This window comes from Dipodomys spectabilis, unplaced genomic scaffold, assembly GCF_019054845.1.
Source record: "Dipodomys spectabilis isolate Male_0828 unplaced genomic scaffold, ASM1905484v1 ptg000125l, whole genome shotgun sequence".
Classification (NCBI taxonomy): domain Eukaryota; kingdom Metazoa; phylum Chordata; class Mammalia; order Rodentia; family Heteromyidae; genus Dipodomys; species Dipodomys spectabilis.
In genome coordinates this window covers 16853837-16866740 of record NW_024870802.1, presented here as the reverse complement: position 1 = coordinate 16866740, position 12904 = coordinate 16853837, and the positions used below count along the sequence as shown (strand labels likewise).

Below are 12904 nucleotides of genomic sequence, written 5' to 3'. Positions count from 1 at the left end.
AGCATCACCAGGAGTGAGCTTATCCACCCATAGCAGATTTACTGTTGATCCCAAATGTTCAATACTAAGCATCTTTTTATTTAGAAACTGTTTGAAGAGGTTCATTGTGAACTCAGAAAGAGCTAATTAACAGTGACATTATTTGGCATCCACAGCTAAGCAGAACGATTAGATATTTGTGACTTTGGTGGGACTCACTGACCAGGACACCCCCATGTGTCTTTCATGCCAGGTGGCCAGACTGGATTTGGGCACAGGGAAGAGTAGGATGCTCTGCCTGCAGGAGGATAGCATCCTTTCCCTGCTGCAGTGACATCTTGCTGACTGGCAGATCAGATGACTAGCAGCATAGGTGGCAATGAGAGCTGCTGGGGTTGTGACTTGCCAGAGCACTGGCTTCCCCACCATGCTGGGTCACTTGCTGACAGCCCAGTGGGCCTCTGATTTGTAAACATCTCTCAGGTTGAGCAGGCTCTAGTGTGTCAGCTCTTGACTGATTCTCAGGGCACCTGCCAAGGCTGGCTCCAAGATGGAGAAGCTTATTTTTCATATTAACACAGCCTTAGATATGGACTCTACTTCACAAAGCCAAAAGTAGACAGCAGACATCCTTCTAAGGATAGGAAGCAGAACCAACACAGTGATACATGATTGGCACAAGATCACCTGAGTGCATGAGGGGCTGAATCTAGGTGAGAACAACCTTTCTTAACTTCCAGCTCCGTTTTTTGTTGTTTTTTTCAACTTGCCTTGCCAACATGGAAGTCATGGGCTGACACAGAAAGTATCTAAAGCTGGAAGCAGGTGGGAGATGAAGCTGCTCTCACCCCAGGCAGATAGGGTATGTAGCACAGATACAGTGTGAGGCTCAGCTTGCTGCATTCCACAACAGCTGGGAGGGAGGACTATGATCTGACTCCAAATTCCAAAGCCATTATAGGCATGCGGTGTGTCCTCCCTCCCTCCTGTGATCTGAAAGCACATGGGTGGGCTCGGGCAGACCAGTACCTAACAGGACCCAACTGCAGAACCCAGTCCTGGAGTCCAGGCAAAGTGAGTTCAGGTCCACATCTGACAATCGAAATATTGGCACATAGCATAGCTTAGCTTCTACAAATGAAAATCAGTACCTCTATTTAGTTTGTGGATCTGTTTAAACATCGTCTTGTACCAGTCTTTTGATCTCTCAGTATTCTAGAGAAAAACAAAGGCAGGAGATAAAATGAGATGGAACTTGTGGCACATTCCTGAATTGCTATGATTACAAAATCAAAACCAAACAAGGAAATGACAACATTTTAACTTAAAATTCAGCCACATTTATATCTTTATTTTTATAATTTTTTATTGTGATTAAGTGATTACATAAATTTTACAAATTTCACAGTATTGTGAAATAGTGATACTTAAAGTCACAAGCACATTCTAAGCTTCATGAGGCAAATTGTCATTATCATGGTCTATAAACTTTGTGAATTCTATGGGCTTTGACAATACAACTATTTCTTCCACATCCGGTGATATGTACATTTCTTTGCTGGTGGCTCACACCTGTAACCCTATCTACTCAAGAGGCTAAGATCTGAGGATCATGATTCAAAGCCAACCTGAGCAGGAAAGTCTGAGAGACTCTTGTCTTCAATTAACCACTAGAAGACCAGAAGTGGCATTGTGGCTCAAAGTGGTACAGCATTAGCCTTGAGTGAAAAAGCTCAGGGATGACACTCAATCCCTGAGTTCAAGCCCCATGACTGACCAAAAAAAAAAAAAAAGTTAAAAATTGAGAGAAAAAAAAAAACAAGAAATTCGGACATAAATCTGTAGAATAATATTTGGATAAAGAATACAATTTTTGAAAAAACACAATGTGTGGTTTTTTTTTTAATGTGTCCATTCTTCATTTTCTTTATTTCTTTTTTTCTTGTCGGTTGAGGGGCTTGAACTCTGGGGCTGGACACTGTCCCTCAGCTCTTCAGCTCAAGGCTAGTGTTTACCACTTGAGCCACAGAGCCACTTCTGGTTTTCTGGTGCTTTATTGGAGATAAGAGTTTCACAGATTTTCCTACCCGGGCTGGCTTTGAACCATGATCCTCAGATCACAGCCTCCTGAGTAGCTAGGACTATAGGCGTGCCCTGCCATTCTTCACTTTGTTTTACATTTCACTTTTCAGAGAGATTCTCCGTATATGTACACACTATCAGAAACTGAAATAAATCTTCCTAAAATCGTGAGATGGAGAATATTTGCTTATGATGCTATCTATCACTGGCCCTTCTGGGTTATTCTGTATAAATATATCTAAGTCACCTTGCATAGGCCAGATATAGAATACCTACATTAAAATGTAACCCATTGTAACCTCCAATGCAAGAATTTTCAACTTCACCACAAAGCTAGAGCTTTTTTTAAAAAAAAAGATAAAAATAACAAAAGGAAGGTGACACATAGCTGGTTAGAGCAGGTATTTTTACTCCCACTTTACAGATGAGGAAATGAGATAGGGAAACTTAAAATGAGTTGTCTGAGGTCATAGAGGTGAGTGGAAGGGCCACTTAACATGATAGGGGCAAGCTTGGGAGAGTAATGTTACCCCTGGAATCCCTGTTTCCTGGTGGTTATAGTTTGCTTGAGAGTCAACCTTAAAGGTCCATATGTAAAGGCTTGGTCCCCAATATGGTGGTATGGGGAGATGCCACGGACCTTGAGGAAGGTGAACCTAGTGGGAACTCCTTAGGTCACAAGGATGAGTTCCACAAGGGACTGTGGAATTCCATTCCACCCATCCTCCCTCTTTCTGCTTCCTGACTCATCTATGAGCACTCCCCTCCCACATGCGCTCCTGTCAAGACAGACCCCCTTCACCAGAGACCTAGAGCAAGGTGGTCACTCAGTTTTGACTTGAACTTCTTGAACCATGAGCTCTTTATTTCATATACAGTCTATAGTGATGCAAAACTCACCTACAAAATGGAGCAGCATACACTACTCACTCGAGTGGTAATGTTTAACTGAGATAATGTGCCCCCCAAAACGAGTTGTATTCATGCCTAGCACTCTCTTTTTCTATTATTACTTATGAACAGAGAAGAGTTCCTTCAAAGCCTAGCTCTAAGATGTTTCCATTGGCTTCCTTCAAAACGATATAAGAACAGTCCCTTCTCCAAACAGAAATCACAGAAGAACATATGGCAGCCAAGGGTCGGTGAACAAATGTAGAAGAATGGAATTCATCTGAACTCAATTTCAAAGGAAACCTGGTAGGAGGACTGACTTGGCTGACAGACCTACCCTGTCCTGTAGGACTTGGTGGGCTGAATCCTTTGTGGCTCCTTTAGTGTCTCTCATTTGGATGATGGGGTAAATCTCATCCACAGATCTTCTTCCTGAATCCAGAACCAGGGATCATGGGCCTCAAACTCTCTCCAAGATGCCCTAGTCCTGGATCAGGAGATGCTGAATGGGCTTCACAGAACAATAATAAAGGCATATCACCTAGGACATTCTCCACTGAGCATTCACAAGACACAAGCCTCTCATGTTCTGCTGCAGAGAAATCTCTCCAACTTTGTTCCACCCAGATATTCTTTTTATCTATGAGATACATTAATACCTCACACTCACTTTCAGAAAAGCTATTGTACACCAAGTCTGGAACATTGCTTATCAAGGGTCTGGCACTTAGGGTCAGGCACCACAAGTGAGGATCCTCCTCCTCCAGGCCTCTTATCTATGGATGGGGTTCATGGACAACCACGGCTGCACACTGTCATCCTTGTCTAAGCTGAAGTGTAAGAAGGACCTGAGGTCCAACTTCCTACCCGCAGTGGGATGCCCACTTCATCCATGGACACATCGCTTAGATCTTGTGCACTCTTCACCACCCGTCTGCCATCATCCTTCACTCGTTTTTCAGCAGCTCTGCTGGGTGAGGTGGGTTTTTCCTGGATTGGTGCTGTGTCCTGCTCACCCAATCTTCTCTCTGAGACAGGATCTGGAAATGAAAAATGATCATTAGCTGAAATTCTTCTGGCAGCACCAAAGCAGAGACCTCCTAGACAGTCTAGCTAGGGGAAAGTCGTTGCTAATTCCCAACTAGTACTAGTTCTACTTAGAGGAGGGGTCAGTAAACTCCTCAGCTACCTGTTGTTGTAAATAAAGTTTTATTGGAACATAGCCATGCCAGTTCATTTATATATTATTTATGAATGGTTCTGTGCTACAATTGCTGAGCTTGGATAACTGGGATCATATGTCCTAGAAAGCCTAAAGTATTTATTATCTTCTAAATTAAAAAAATTAAAAACACTTTGCAGACACTAGTTTTGTAGAAGTATGTTCACTGTGCTCTGAACATTCAAGTAGTTTTGACTATTGTAAAAACAATTTTAAACAGTTGGCAAAATGTCATTGGAATGTTCTTGCTTCATCTGGGGAAGTCATTTAACTTTTCCCTATGTTTTCTCACAAAAAAAAATAGGGATAATATTTTTCCTCTGGCAAGTTCACAGTAATGTGATGACAGGATTTATCAAGATAGCTTAAGCCAAAGTACTCAAATCACCTAGCACATTGCTAGGTGATCTTTACAGTTTAACTTGGTTCAAGGTTGGAAGTAATAGAGAGCTAATAAACACACCAGGTATGGTCTACAGATTATACTTATAATCTGTTATTCTAATCTATGTCAATCACTTACTGGAGATGCACTTACTAAGCCTACAGTCATGAGGGTGAATATCTCAGAATCCTAGCCTTCAGGTAGCTTAAATTCTAGTGGGCAGAAAGAGCAAGCGAGTCAGCAATGAGAATATAGAATGATGAAAGCTGATGGAACAGCCAAAGTCCAACTCAGCTGAGAAATTCAGGTTCAGAGCCATCTTGTTTAAGGAGAAGCCAACCAGAGGAAAAGAAAGTAGAGTGTGCTTCTGACAGAGGGAGCAGTACAAGCAGATGCTTAGCTACCTTGAAATACTCTAACCTAATTATGGGACAGGCATTGCACTAAACTCTTGCACTTTGTGAATACAGTGAAACAAAGGTAGAAATTCTCTAAAGACGCCCCCTAGTCTCACCCCTCGGGTGAGACTCCTTGGCAGAGTGAAGTTTTGGCAGCACAAAAGTGATGGCCAACGTCAAGGAGATGTCAGAGCTCAGCAACAAAAAGAGATAATAGCAGAGCCAAAGTCTGATGTCACACACTGAGGGATGCCACAGATAAAGGCTAAAAAGTAGAAGAACCCCAAGTGGATGTGGGAGTCATCTGGTGGATGGGAGATGAATCAAGACATACATCAGAGTGCCATGAAACCAGAAGAGAGAGTTCCAAGAGGGGGGTAGTTAAACATGTCAAAAACAAAAAAAAGGAAAGAAAGAAAATTTCCCAGAGATTGAAGCAGAGGAGGAGGCCTTAGATAAGCAAGAAGAAAGTCACAGAAAACTGAGGGCACAATTTCAGGAGGGCAGTGCAGGTAGCAGATTGCAGGGAAGGGGATAAATGTGGTACACATGAAGTAGAGAGGAAATCTAACACAAAGGAAGAAGGGTATCAGAGTGTAAGTGGAGAGGTCAATAAAGTAAAAAGGTTTAGGCCAAGGGAGCCTTCAATTCTATCAGTGAAGTCCATGAGGGGAGAATGGAGGGCCTCAAAATGAGCCTCAAAAGTCAAAAAGTACTTATTGTTTGGCTGAAGAGAGGTACAGAGTACTGATTGGAGGACTAGATAGACAAAATAGGGGGTTCCGGGGGTCCATGCAAAGTTCTGACAAAGTCAGAGGGGTCTGTGTATGGAGGGGAGACCAGGGAAGCAGACGACAGTGAAGTCAGCAGATTCTGGTTTTACTACCTTCAGTCTATTCAACAGGGTGATTCTGCCCTGATTTCATGTACACTTTTTGAGACCTCTACTTCATCTGGGAGTGCAGAACTATTTCTAAACATTCTTCGTGCTACTTTGCTTGCTGAGTGCTTCAGAAAACCTGATCTCTGACATTATTGCCATAAACTTCAAAGACTCAAAGCTTCATAGCATGAGTTCCCATGCTCCCAGGAAATTCTGACATGAGGCCAAAGTTTTGGCAGAAAGCCAAGACACACATGTGGGTTTCAAGCTACCTGAGTCTACCCTTAGACTTGGCTCTCATGATCAAACTCTGAAGCTACTAATATGTAGTTAGAGGCCTTTTATACCTATTTCATGATTCCATTCAAACTTCCACAGGCAAGAATGAGCCCCAACAACACCACCTCCCCTTTTTCCCCCCATAACTACCTGGGCTCAGCAACCTGGGTTGGGCCAAGGGAATAAAGTAGAGTGGGGTGTGGCAGCTCCAGGATGGGCATTGAAGGGCACCTTGAGCTTAACCACAGCCTGTCCTGGTCCTGTGGCCAAGTCCTGATAAAGCTGAGAGTGTGTGAGAACCTAATGTCCTCCCTACCCAGACTCTGCCCAAATCACAAGGGCAGCAAAAGGACAAAGTCATGCAGAAACCATAGAGCAGCTGCTCAGAAATGATAGCTTCAATTATCCACCAGATCAGGGGCACTTAACCCCAGAATTCATCTACAGCATTCACATGCACATTTGTGAACATGTGGCTTCTGCTAGAGAATGAATCTACTGCCTCCATAATATTCTCACAAGGAGACTACAACTAAAAAAAGATGACAAGACATCATACTACATCATTAGTTTTCTATGTGCATCATACTTCTCTAATGCAGCCCAGAGCTTGGCCCAGTATCCAGAACAAAGGAGAAATTCAGTAAGTGACCAATAAGTCAACAGAGGCCCTTGCTGGAAACAGTAGCTCACATATAATAAGCACTTAATGAGTACCAAAGCTCAGTGCAAAGTTGTTCGTTAGCAGACTCTGTTGAGATCTACAAAACACAACTACTTTCCCCTTCAGAATAAAAGTCCAAAGCCCAGTACTAGGGCTGTGGTTTATCATGCTTGTAACTCTAAGGCCCTGAGTTTAATCCCCAGTGTTACAAAAACAAATAAACAAAACAAAAGCCCCTGAATTGGAGAGATATCAGATAATCTGTCTGTGGTAGCACTGGGAGTTAGTGGTCGAAAAAGACTTAAAAGTAGAGTGGCATAGTTTGGGAATGTAGCTCAGTGGCAGAATACTTGCCTAGCATGTGCTAAGTCTGAGGTCATTCCCTAGCACTTCCAGAAAAAAAAATCAAATGAAGTAGAATGGCTACAGGAATCTTGCAGAGAAAGGCCAATTACCACTATTCCTGTGTTTTCTCACAATTTCAGCCTCCACATTTGTTCCCTCCCCATCCTAACACTGTCCCATGTAGCACACTTTCTCTGGGAGTGAGCTCTGATACCAGATTATATTTGAAGTCACTCTCCATCACTGGTTGATAATCCACTCATCAAACAAAGCCAACAGTAAGTGAGGTATCAGCATCATGAAGCAGCTGGCTAGAAATGCTCTCCAGAAGATCATGCTACAAGTTCAAGAAGCAGTTCCAGACACTGCTGATCTGGAGGACTCTCTCCTGGACCTATCATTCCAGCATCACCCAATTATATTTGAGCTTGTCACCCCAAAAGAAAAGAACTTTCCCACATTTAAAAACTTTTGATTTGCTCTTCTAAAGCCTGCCATAAACACTGCATCTACAGCAGAATCCTTTTGCTCTTTACCTAGAACATATGATGCTTCCCAGTAAGCATCAATTCCTTAGCACAGTTCCACAGGATATACTTGCCAGTTGAGTTCTAGGATGCAGATGCTATTCCTCTCTATTTACCACCACTGTGGTCCAGTCATTCACTCATAGGAAAGCTCAGAAGACAGTGATGATTGAACATTGGATGGAAACCAAAAACTAGCTTTAACAGGAACAGGATTAACAGGTAAATAATTTTCTCACTTACCTGAAAGGCTACTCAGTCGTTTCTGTTGTTCTATGATAAAAGAAAATATACAGTGTGAGCACATAGTAAGGCCAACAAATCCTGGCATAAGTTAAGATCCTGGCCTGGTCCTCACTATTCTCTGGGCTTAGATGCTAAAATATACAGCCCAGCTAGAGGCAGGCTTAATAATATGGCTCCCATTATCCAAGTGTGATACCTCCTAACTTCCTGCTATCCAGATTAGCACAGGACATAGGACTGCCAAGGTTTATGTGTCATCTCAAGATGATCTCCTCACTGAAGGGGACTCTCTTGACTCCTCTGGTTCCACATGAACAGGCCTATACTGATCCTTCTTTTGCTACTTTTGAGGGAAATGAAATGAAATTACAGATATGATAGCTACCATCTTCTGAGAGCTTGCCAAATCCTTGACCCTGTTTTAGGAGTTTTTACACATTGTACTTATGATCTTAGCATAACCCCAGCAGTTAGGTACAATTATTTTCCTTAGCTATGATAGCCATCTGGCTGGTGCAAGATAAAGAATAATCTCTTTTAAAAAAAAATCAGCATTAGCCAAGAGGTCTCAGCTAAATGACCAAGATAACATTGAAAATCATATGAATCTAAAACCTAAGTCTCTCAACTCATAGTCTAGGGTTCTTTAAAATTCTAGTCACAAAGCCCTCCATTGGCCTTAACATCAAAGCTCTACTGGTAGTTTGTACTCCTGGGTAACAGTGTGGAGGGAAGGCCAACATCTCCTTTGGAGAGTCCTGGGTGTACTTGCTGTGCGATAAACACAAAAATGACCTTTACCTTCCATAGCTGCTAAATATAAAGCAGCCACATAGATAAAAATAGAACATTTGCCAGCCCATGGGTGCTGTCATCATCCCCTCTGGCCACATTCCCACCCTCCCACAGGAATTAGGGTAGGCCAGAAGTAAACAGCAGCAGGGAGTTCATAGATCATGATGTGGCAGCTGGTCACTTCTAGTGCATGGATAGGGTTCACACTAGCTGGACAAGAAACCCAACAGAGCCCCAGGCTTGCTCTAGATGACAATAGCTAATTGAGTAACGTTTCTGCCTTAGTTTCCTGATCTGTAACATCCAGATTCTCTATGGTATCAAAAAGGATCTATGATTGCCAAACTCTGTTCTATAGGTTGTTGCCACGATCCTCATCAGCTGGACAAACCAAATGTATACAGTTTAAATGTCTATGTTGTTTCCATTTCTGGGGTATGACACGGCATTTCTTTCATAGGAAGTCACACAGGCAGTAGTAGCTGTTTTTCAGTGGTGTTACACAGAAAGTTAGAAATTAGCAGCACAAGGTGACCCCCAGACAGCTTCACATGTCCACAGATAACATGTGAGGATGTTTAAACACTTCTTCTCCAGTGTGGTCCACAGCCAACAGTAGCAACCATACCCACAGGAGTTTCCGAAAAATGCAAAATTTTGCTCACCTCCCAAGAGCTCCTGAATTTGAACCCTGCAAAGTCAACACAATTCAAAGGATCCAATGTACAGTAAAGACCTTGAAATCCTGAGAAAGAGCACCAGGTGCCTCTTTCAGTCCTCAGAGTTTCCTGATTCAAATCCTCTTTCCCAGACTGATGGTAGGAGATGTCCTAACATAATGGTACGAAGAGGCTAAGATCTGAGGATCATGGTTTGAAGAAGGAAGCCCATGAGGCACTTATCTCCACTTAACCAACAAAAAGTTGGAAGTGGAGCTGTGGTTCAAATGGTAGAGCACTAGCCTTAATCCAAAAAGCTCAGGGTCAGTGCTCAGGTCCTAAATTCAAGCCCTAGGAAAAACATGCACACACACACACGCGCACTTACACGTGCGCTCGCGCGCACGCGCGCGTGCACACACACACACACACACACACGAGACAAAAAAAAGGGAAAAGGAGACTGTTGTTCACAATCATCAGTGCTGACACATAAGCTCAGTTCCTCCCCCAGGCAAGTCTATTTCTCATAGGAAGAGGCTGGCTTAGAGAGATAGTTATTGTCATTCTGTGCCCTGGGACAATTTAGGACCCCCCCCCTCAAAAAAGGAAAAATTTTAAGATGCCTAAACTAAAATTTCAGAAGTAGAGTAAAGTTACTATTCCCTCAGAGTTAAGTAATTGTTCTGCCAGGCTGGACAAATTCCAAAGCAGTGCCAAAATGCTTGTCCTAAAACCTATTTATGATTAGCAAATAGCCAGGCTCCTCCGTTCTTCTCTACTCCCCCTGAACTACCAACAGGTGAACCCATGGTTTTACTCTTAATGGGAAGCTACAGTTTAATGCCAACATCCTTTTCTGGAATGATGTGTCTCTAGGGCTACCCAATTCTGATTTTTAAACACAAAAACAGAACTTGGCCAAAAGAAAAAGGCAAGAACTAAAGGCAATTGGGTAAATAAGAGTTCATTTATTCAAGGAAGAAACAAAGAGGAACTGTAGGCATTCCTGTGTTCAAAAATGTCTCACTAGGTGTCATCACAGGGACTTGGCAGAAGCAACTAGACATTACATTTGGCATTTCCCAAAACCAAGTTGCCTTGGGAATAAACTCCATTTTTTAAAAAATTGCCTTTCCTTTTGCTTCTGACTAGATTTTTTTTAAAGTCATAAAGAAGCTCAGAGGGAGGCAAAATTTCACTTTGTCCTGCATTAAAAGCACTCTCTAGACAAGGAGAGTTACTGGCAGTAAGGGGATGGTAGAGCTAGAAGGAAAATGAGCTCCTACAAGGGCCTGGGACCCTTTGTTTCTTTTAAAGAACACAGATTCATGAGTGAGAATTAATAATGGGAACCACATAGCATGCAGAATAAATAATAAATAAATATATCAACAATCTGCTAAAGCAACTATTTACAGTTTGAATCGGAATATTTTAAGTGAGAGAAAATGTTTTATGCATCTTCAAATTAGATGCTGGAAACCGAAAAATCTATTTTGTATGAAAAATAATTAAAAATAGACTTTAGTTCCATTCTCATCCAAGTTAATGTAGAGAGGAAGAGACCAGGATGAGGAGGAAATTATGAAGTAGGTGAAAAGGGAATCAAGAACAGGAAGACTTGGAACCAAGCTTTGAGCTCTGAACACAGTAAGTAAGCCTCCATTGTTCTGTGAATTTATACTGAAAAGTCCTGTCTATAATGGGGGGCAGCCTAAAAACTTTCATGCTGCAAAGGGCAAGTTTATTCCTCAATGGAATTCCAAAAAGGAAAACTTGGGATGTAGATCCACCGTCTGTACTCTTAAAGCACAAGGGTCAACCTATATAATTACCACTTCAAAGCTCTTGTGTTTTACTAACTCCCAACTTCCCATTTAGAACTGCATCAGAACCAACCAGAGCAGTCACAGAAAGTTTAGAAACAACACATGAAAACCCTACACAGAATCCTACATCTGGGTCTCGTGGGGCAGCCACAGCCACAGGATCCTCTGGATAGTAACTGCCCTAAGAGAAGGGCAGTGAGTCATTAGGAGAAAACCCAATCATCTATTTTAGTTAGAAAAAAACCAAATTTTATATTTTAGAGATTTTTTTCCTCCCCAATATGTTTCCTTTTTAGATTTAGTACTCAAAATTATGTTTTCTAGGAATTCATCATGTTGAAGAACTCAATTATTTATGACACTACTTTAAAAAGGTCTATCTAGACTTTCCAAACAAAGCCTCATTTGAAATCACAGAACAAAAAATTTAAGAGACACAGATGTGTTTTGTGATATCATCTGAAGAACCATGAACACCAGTCCAAGGTATGGTTCATATGATTACAGTTGCCCAGCTTACCTACTCAGACATTTGACATAATTCCAAATTGAAATATAGGAGGGAGGTAAACTGGAGCAGGTGGCCCAAGACAGGTCCATTTCTTGAGATGACAAAATTCTTGTCCCAGCTATCACATAATGGCTATTGTGCATTGGAGATGGGACTACAAGAGGGCTCCCTTACCTCTATTGTGCTGTAACAACACAATGGTGGGGTTGACAATAGTGGTGGAAGGGTAGGCAGATGATGGCTTGCTTGTTGGTGGAAAGGCTTGGGAATCAGTTCCAATGGGGGGAGAAGAAACTTCATTTAATAGAGGACTGGAAGCCTAAAAAGGAAACAAACATAAATAACTATAAAATACAAGAAATCTACAGTTAATAGTTTTTTTTAAAGAGAAGAAACGAACCTTAATTATAAAAGGAAATGTAATCAGTAAGACATAACATCATTAATTCCAGTTAAAAGTTTAATCTGGAATGCTTAGTCTCTTTGTTGTTATTAGTAAGGGGAACGAGAGGGAAGGTGAATGTTGCTGAAAGTCTCAGCAACATCATTCAATATTTTCATCTGATAAGAGTGATGGGTCAATCCGGTTACTGAAAAAGCAAATTCCAATCCAAGTAGAATAACATGCAAAACTCATGCAATTCCAAATGCAATCTAAGAACAAGAGCTGCTTAAGTGGGAAAAATCAGGGAAGTTTAGTATACTGTGTAGAAAACTGGGAGATGTGAGGACACAAAATAATCATAAGAACAAGGAAGAGTTAAGTGACAGTTCTTTCAGAAGGCTACTCTTAGCATCAGAATCTCCAAGCAGAATCTCCAAGCAATTATACTAGCATTTGTTTCTGAGCTATCAATATAATTGTATGATTCCATCATACTGTTACCTTTTTCTTCATTCTAATGCTAGAGTAACAAAGATCTTTGAAGTAAGGACTTGAAAGGATCCTAACTCTAAAAACCTGCAATCTCTACCAGATGTGCTAACGAAATTATCATTACTATTTTAATCTGCATGAGCAGGATAATGCCAGTTTCAAAAGAACAAAGCAAAGCCTGACAACAGTCACTTAATGGAATAAGGATATCCAAACAATGTCTTCCATTCTATCTATATACTTTGTAAAGCTCCTATTATAGAAGTTACAAACCTTAAAGCCAAGATGATTTTCTTAAAGGCTTAAACAACATTTTTATAGCTACTCTT

General features: G+C 41.4%; 1 protein-coding gene across 3 annotated transcripts in view; it reads right to left on the bottom strand.

The window, feature by feature from the left end:
- The window catches only part of Sorbs1 (sorbin and SH3 domain containing 1), a 237579-nt gene that overhangs the window by 74054 nt on the left and 150621 nt on the right, over nucleotides 1-12904 (bottom strand). For all 3 annotated transcript variants that reach the window (XM_042689233.1, XM_042689234.1, XM_042689236.1), the window contains 4 exons: nucleotides 11873-12017; nucleotides 7899-7928; nucleotides 3820-3992; nucleotides 1131-1194 (listed from right to left, as the gene is read on the bottom strand). In XM_042689233.1, the coding sequence (XP_042545167.1) occupies nucleotides 1131-1194; nucleotides 3820-3992; nucleotides 7899-7928; nucleotides 11873-12017 (412 nt within the window). The remainder of the gene's footprint in view (nucleotides 1-1130; nucleotides 1195-3819; nucleotides 3993-7898; nucleotides 7929-11872; nucleotides 12018-12904) is intronic.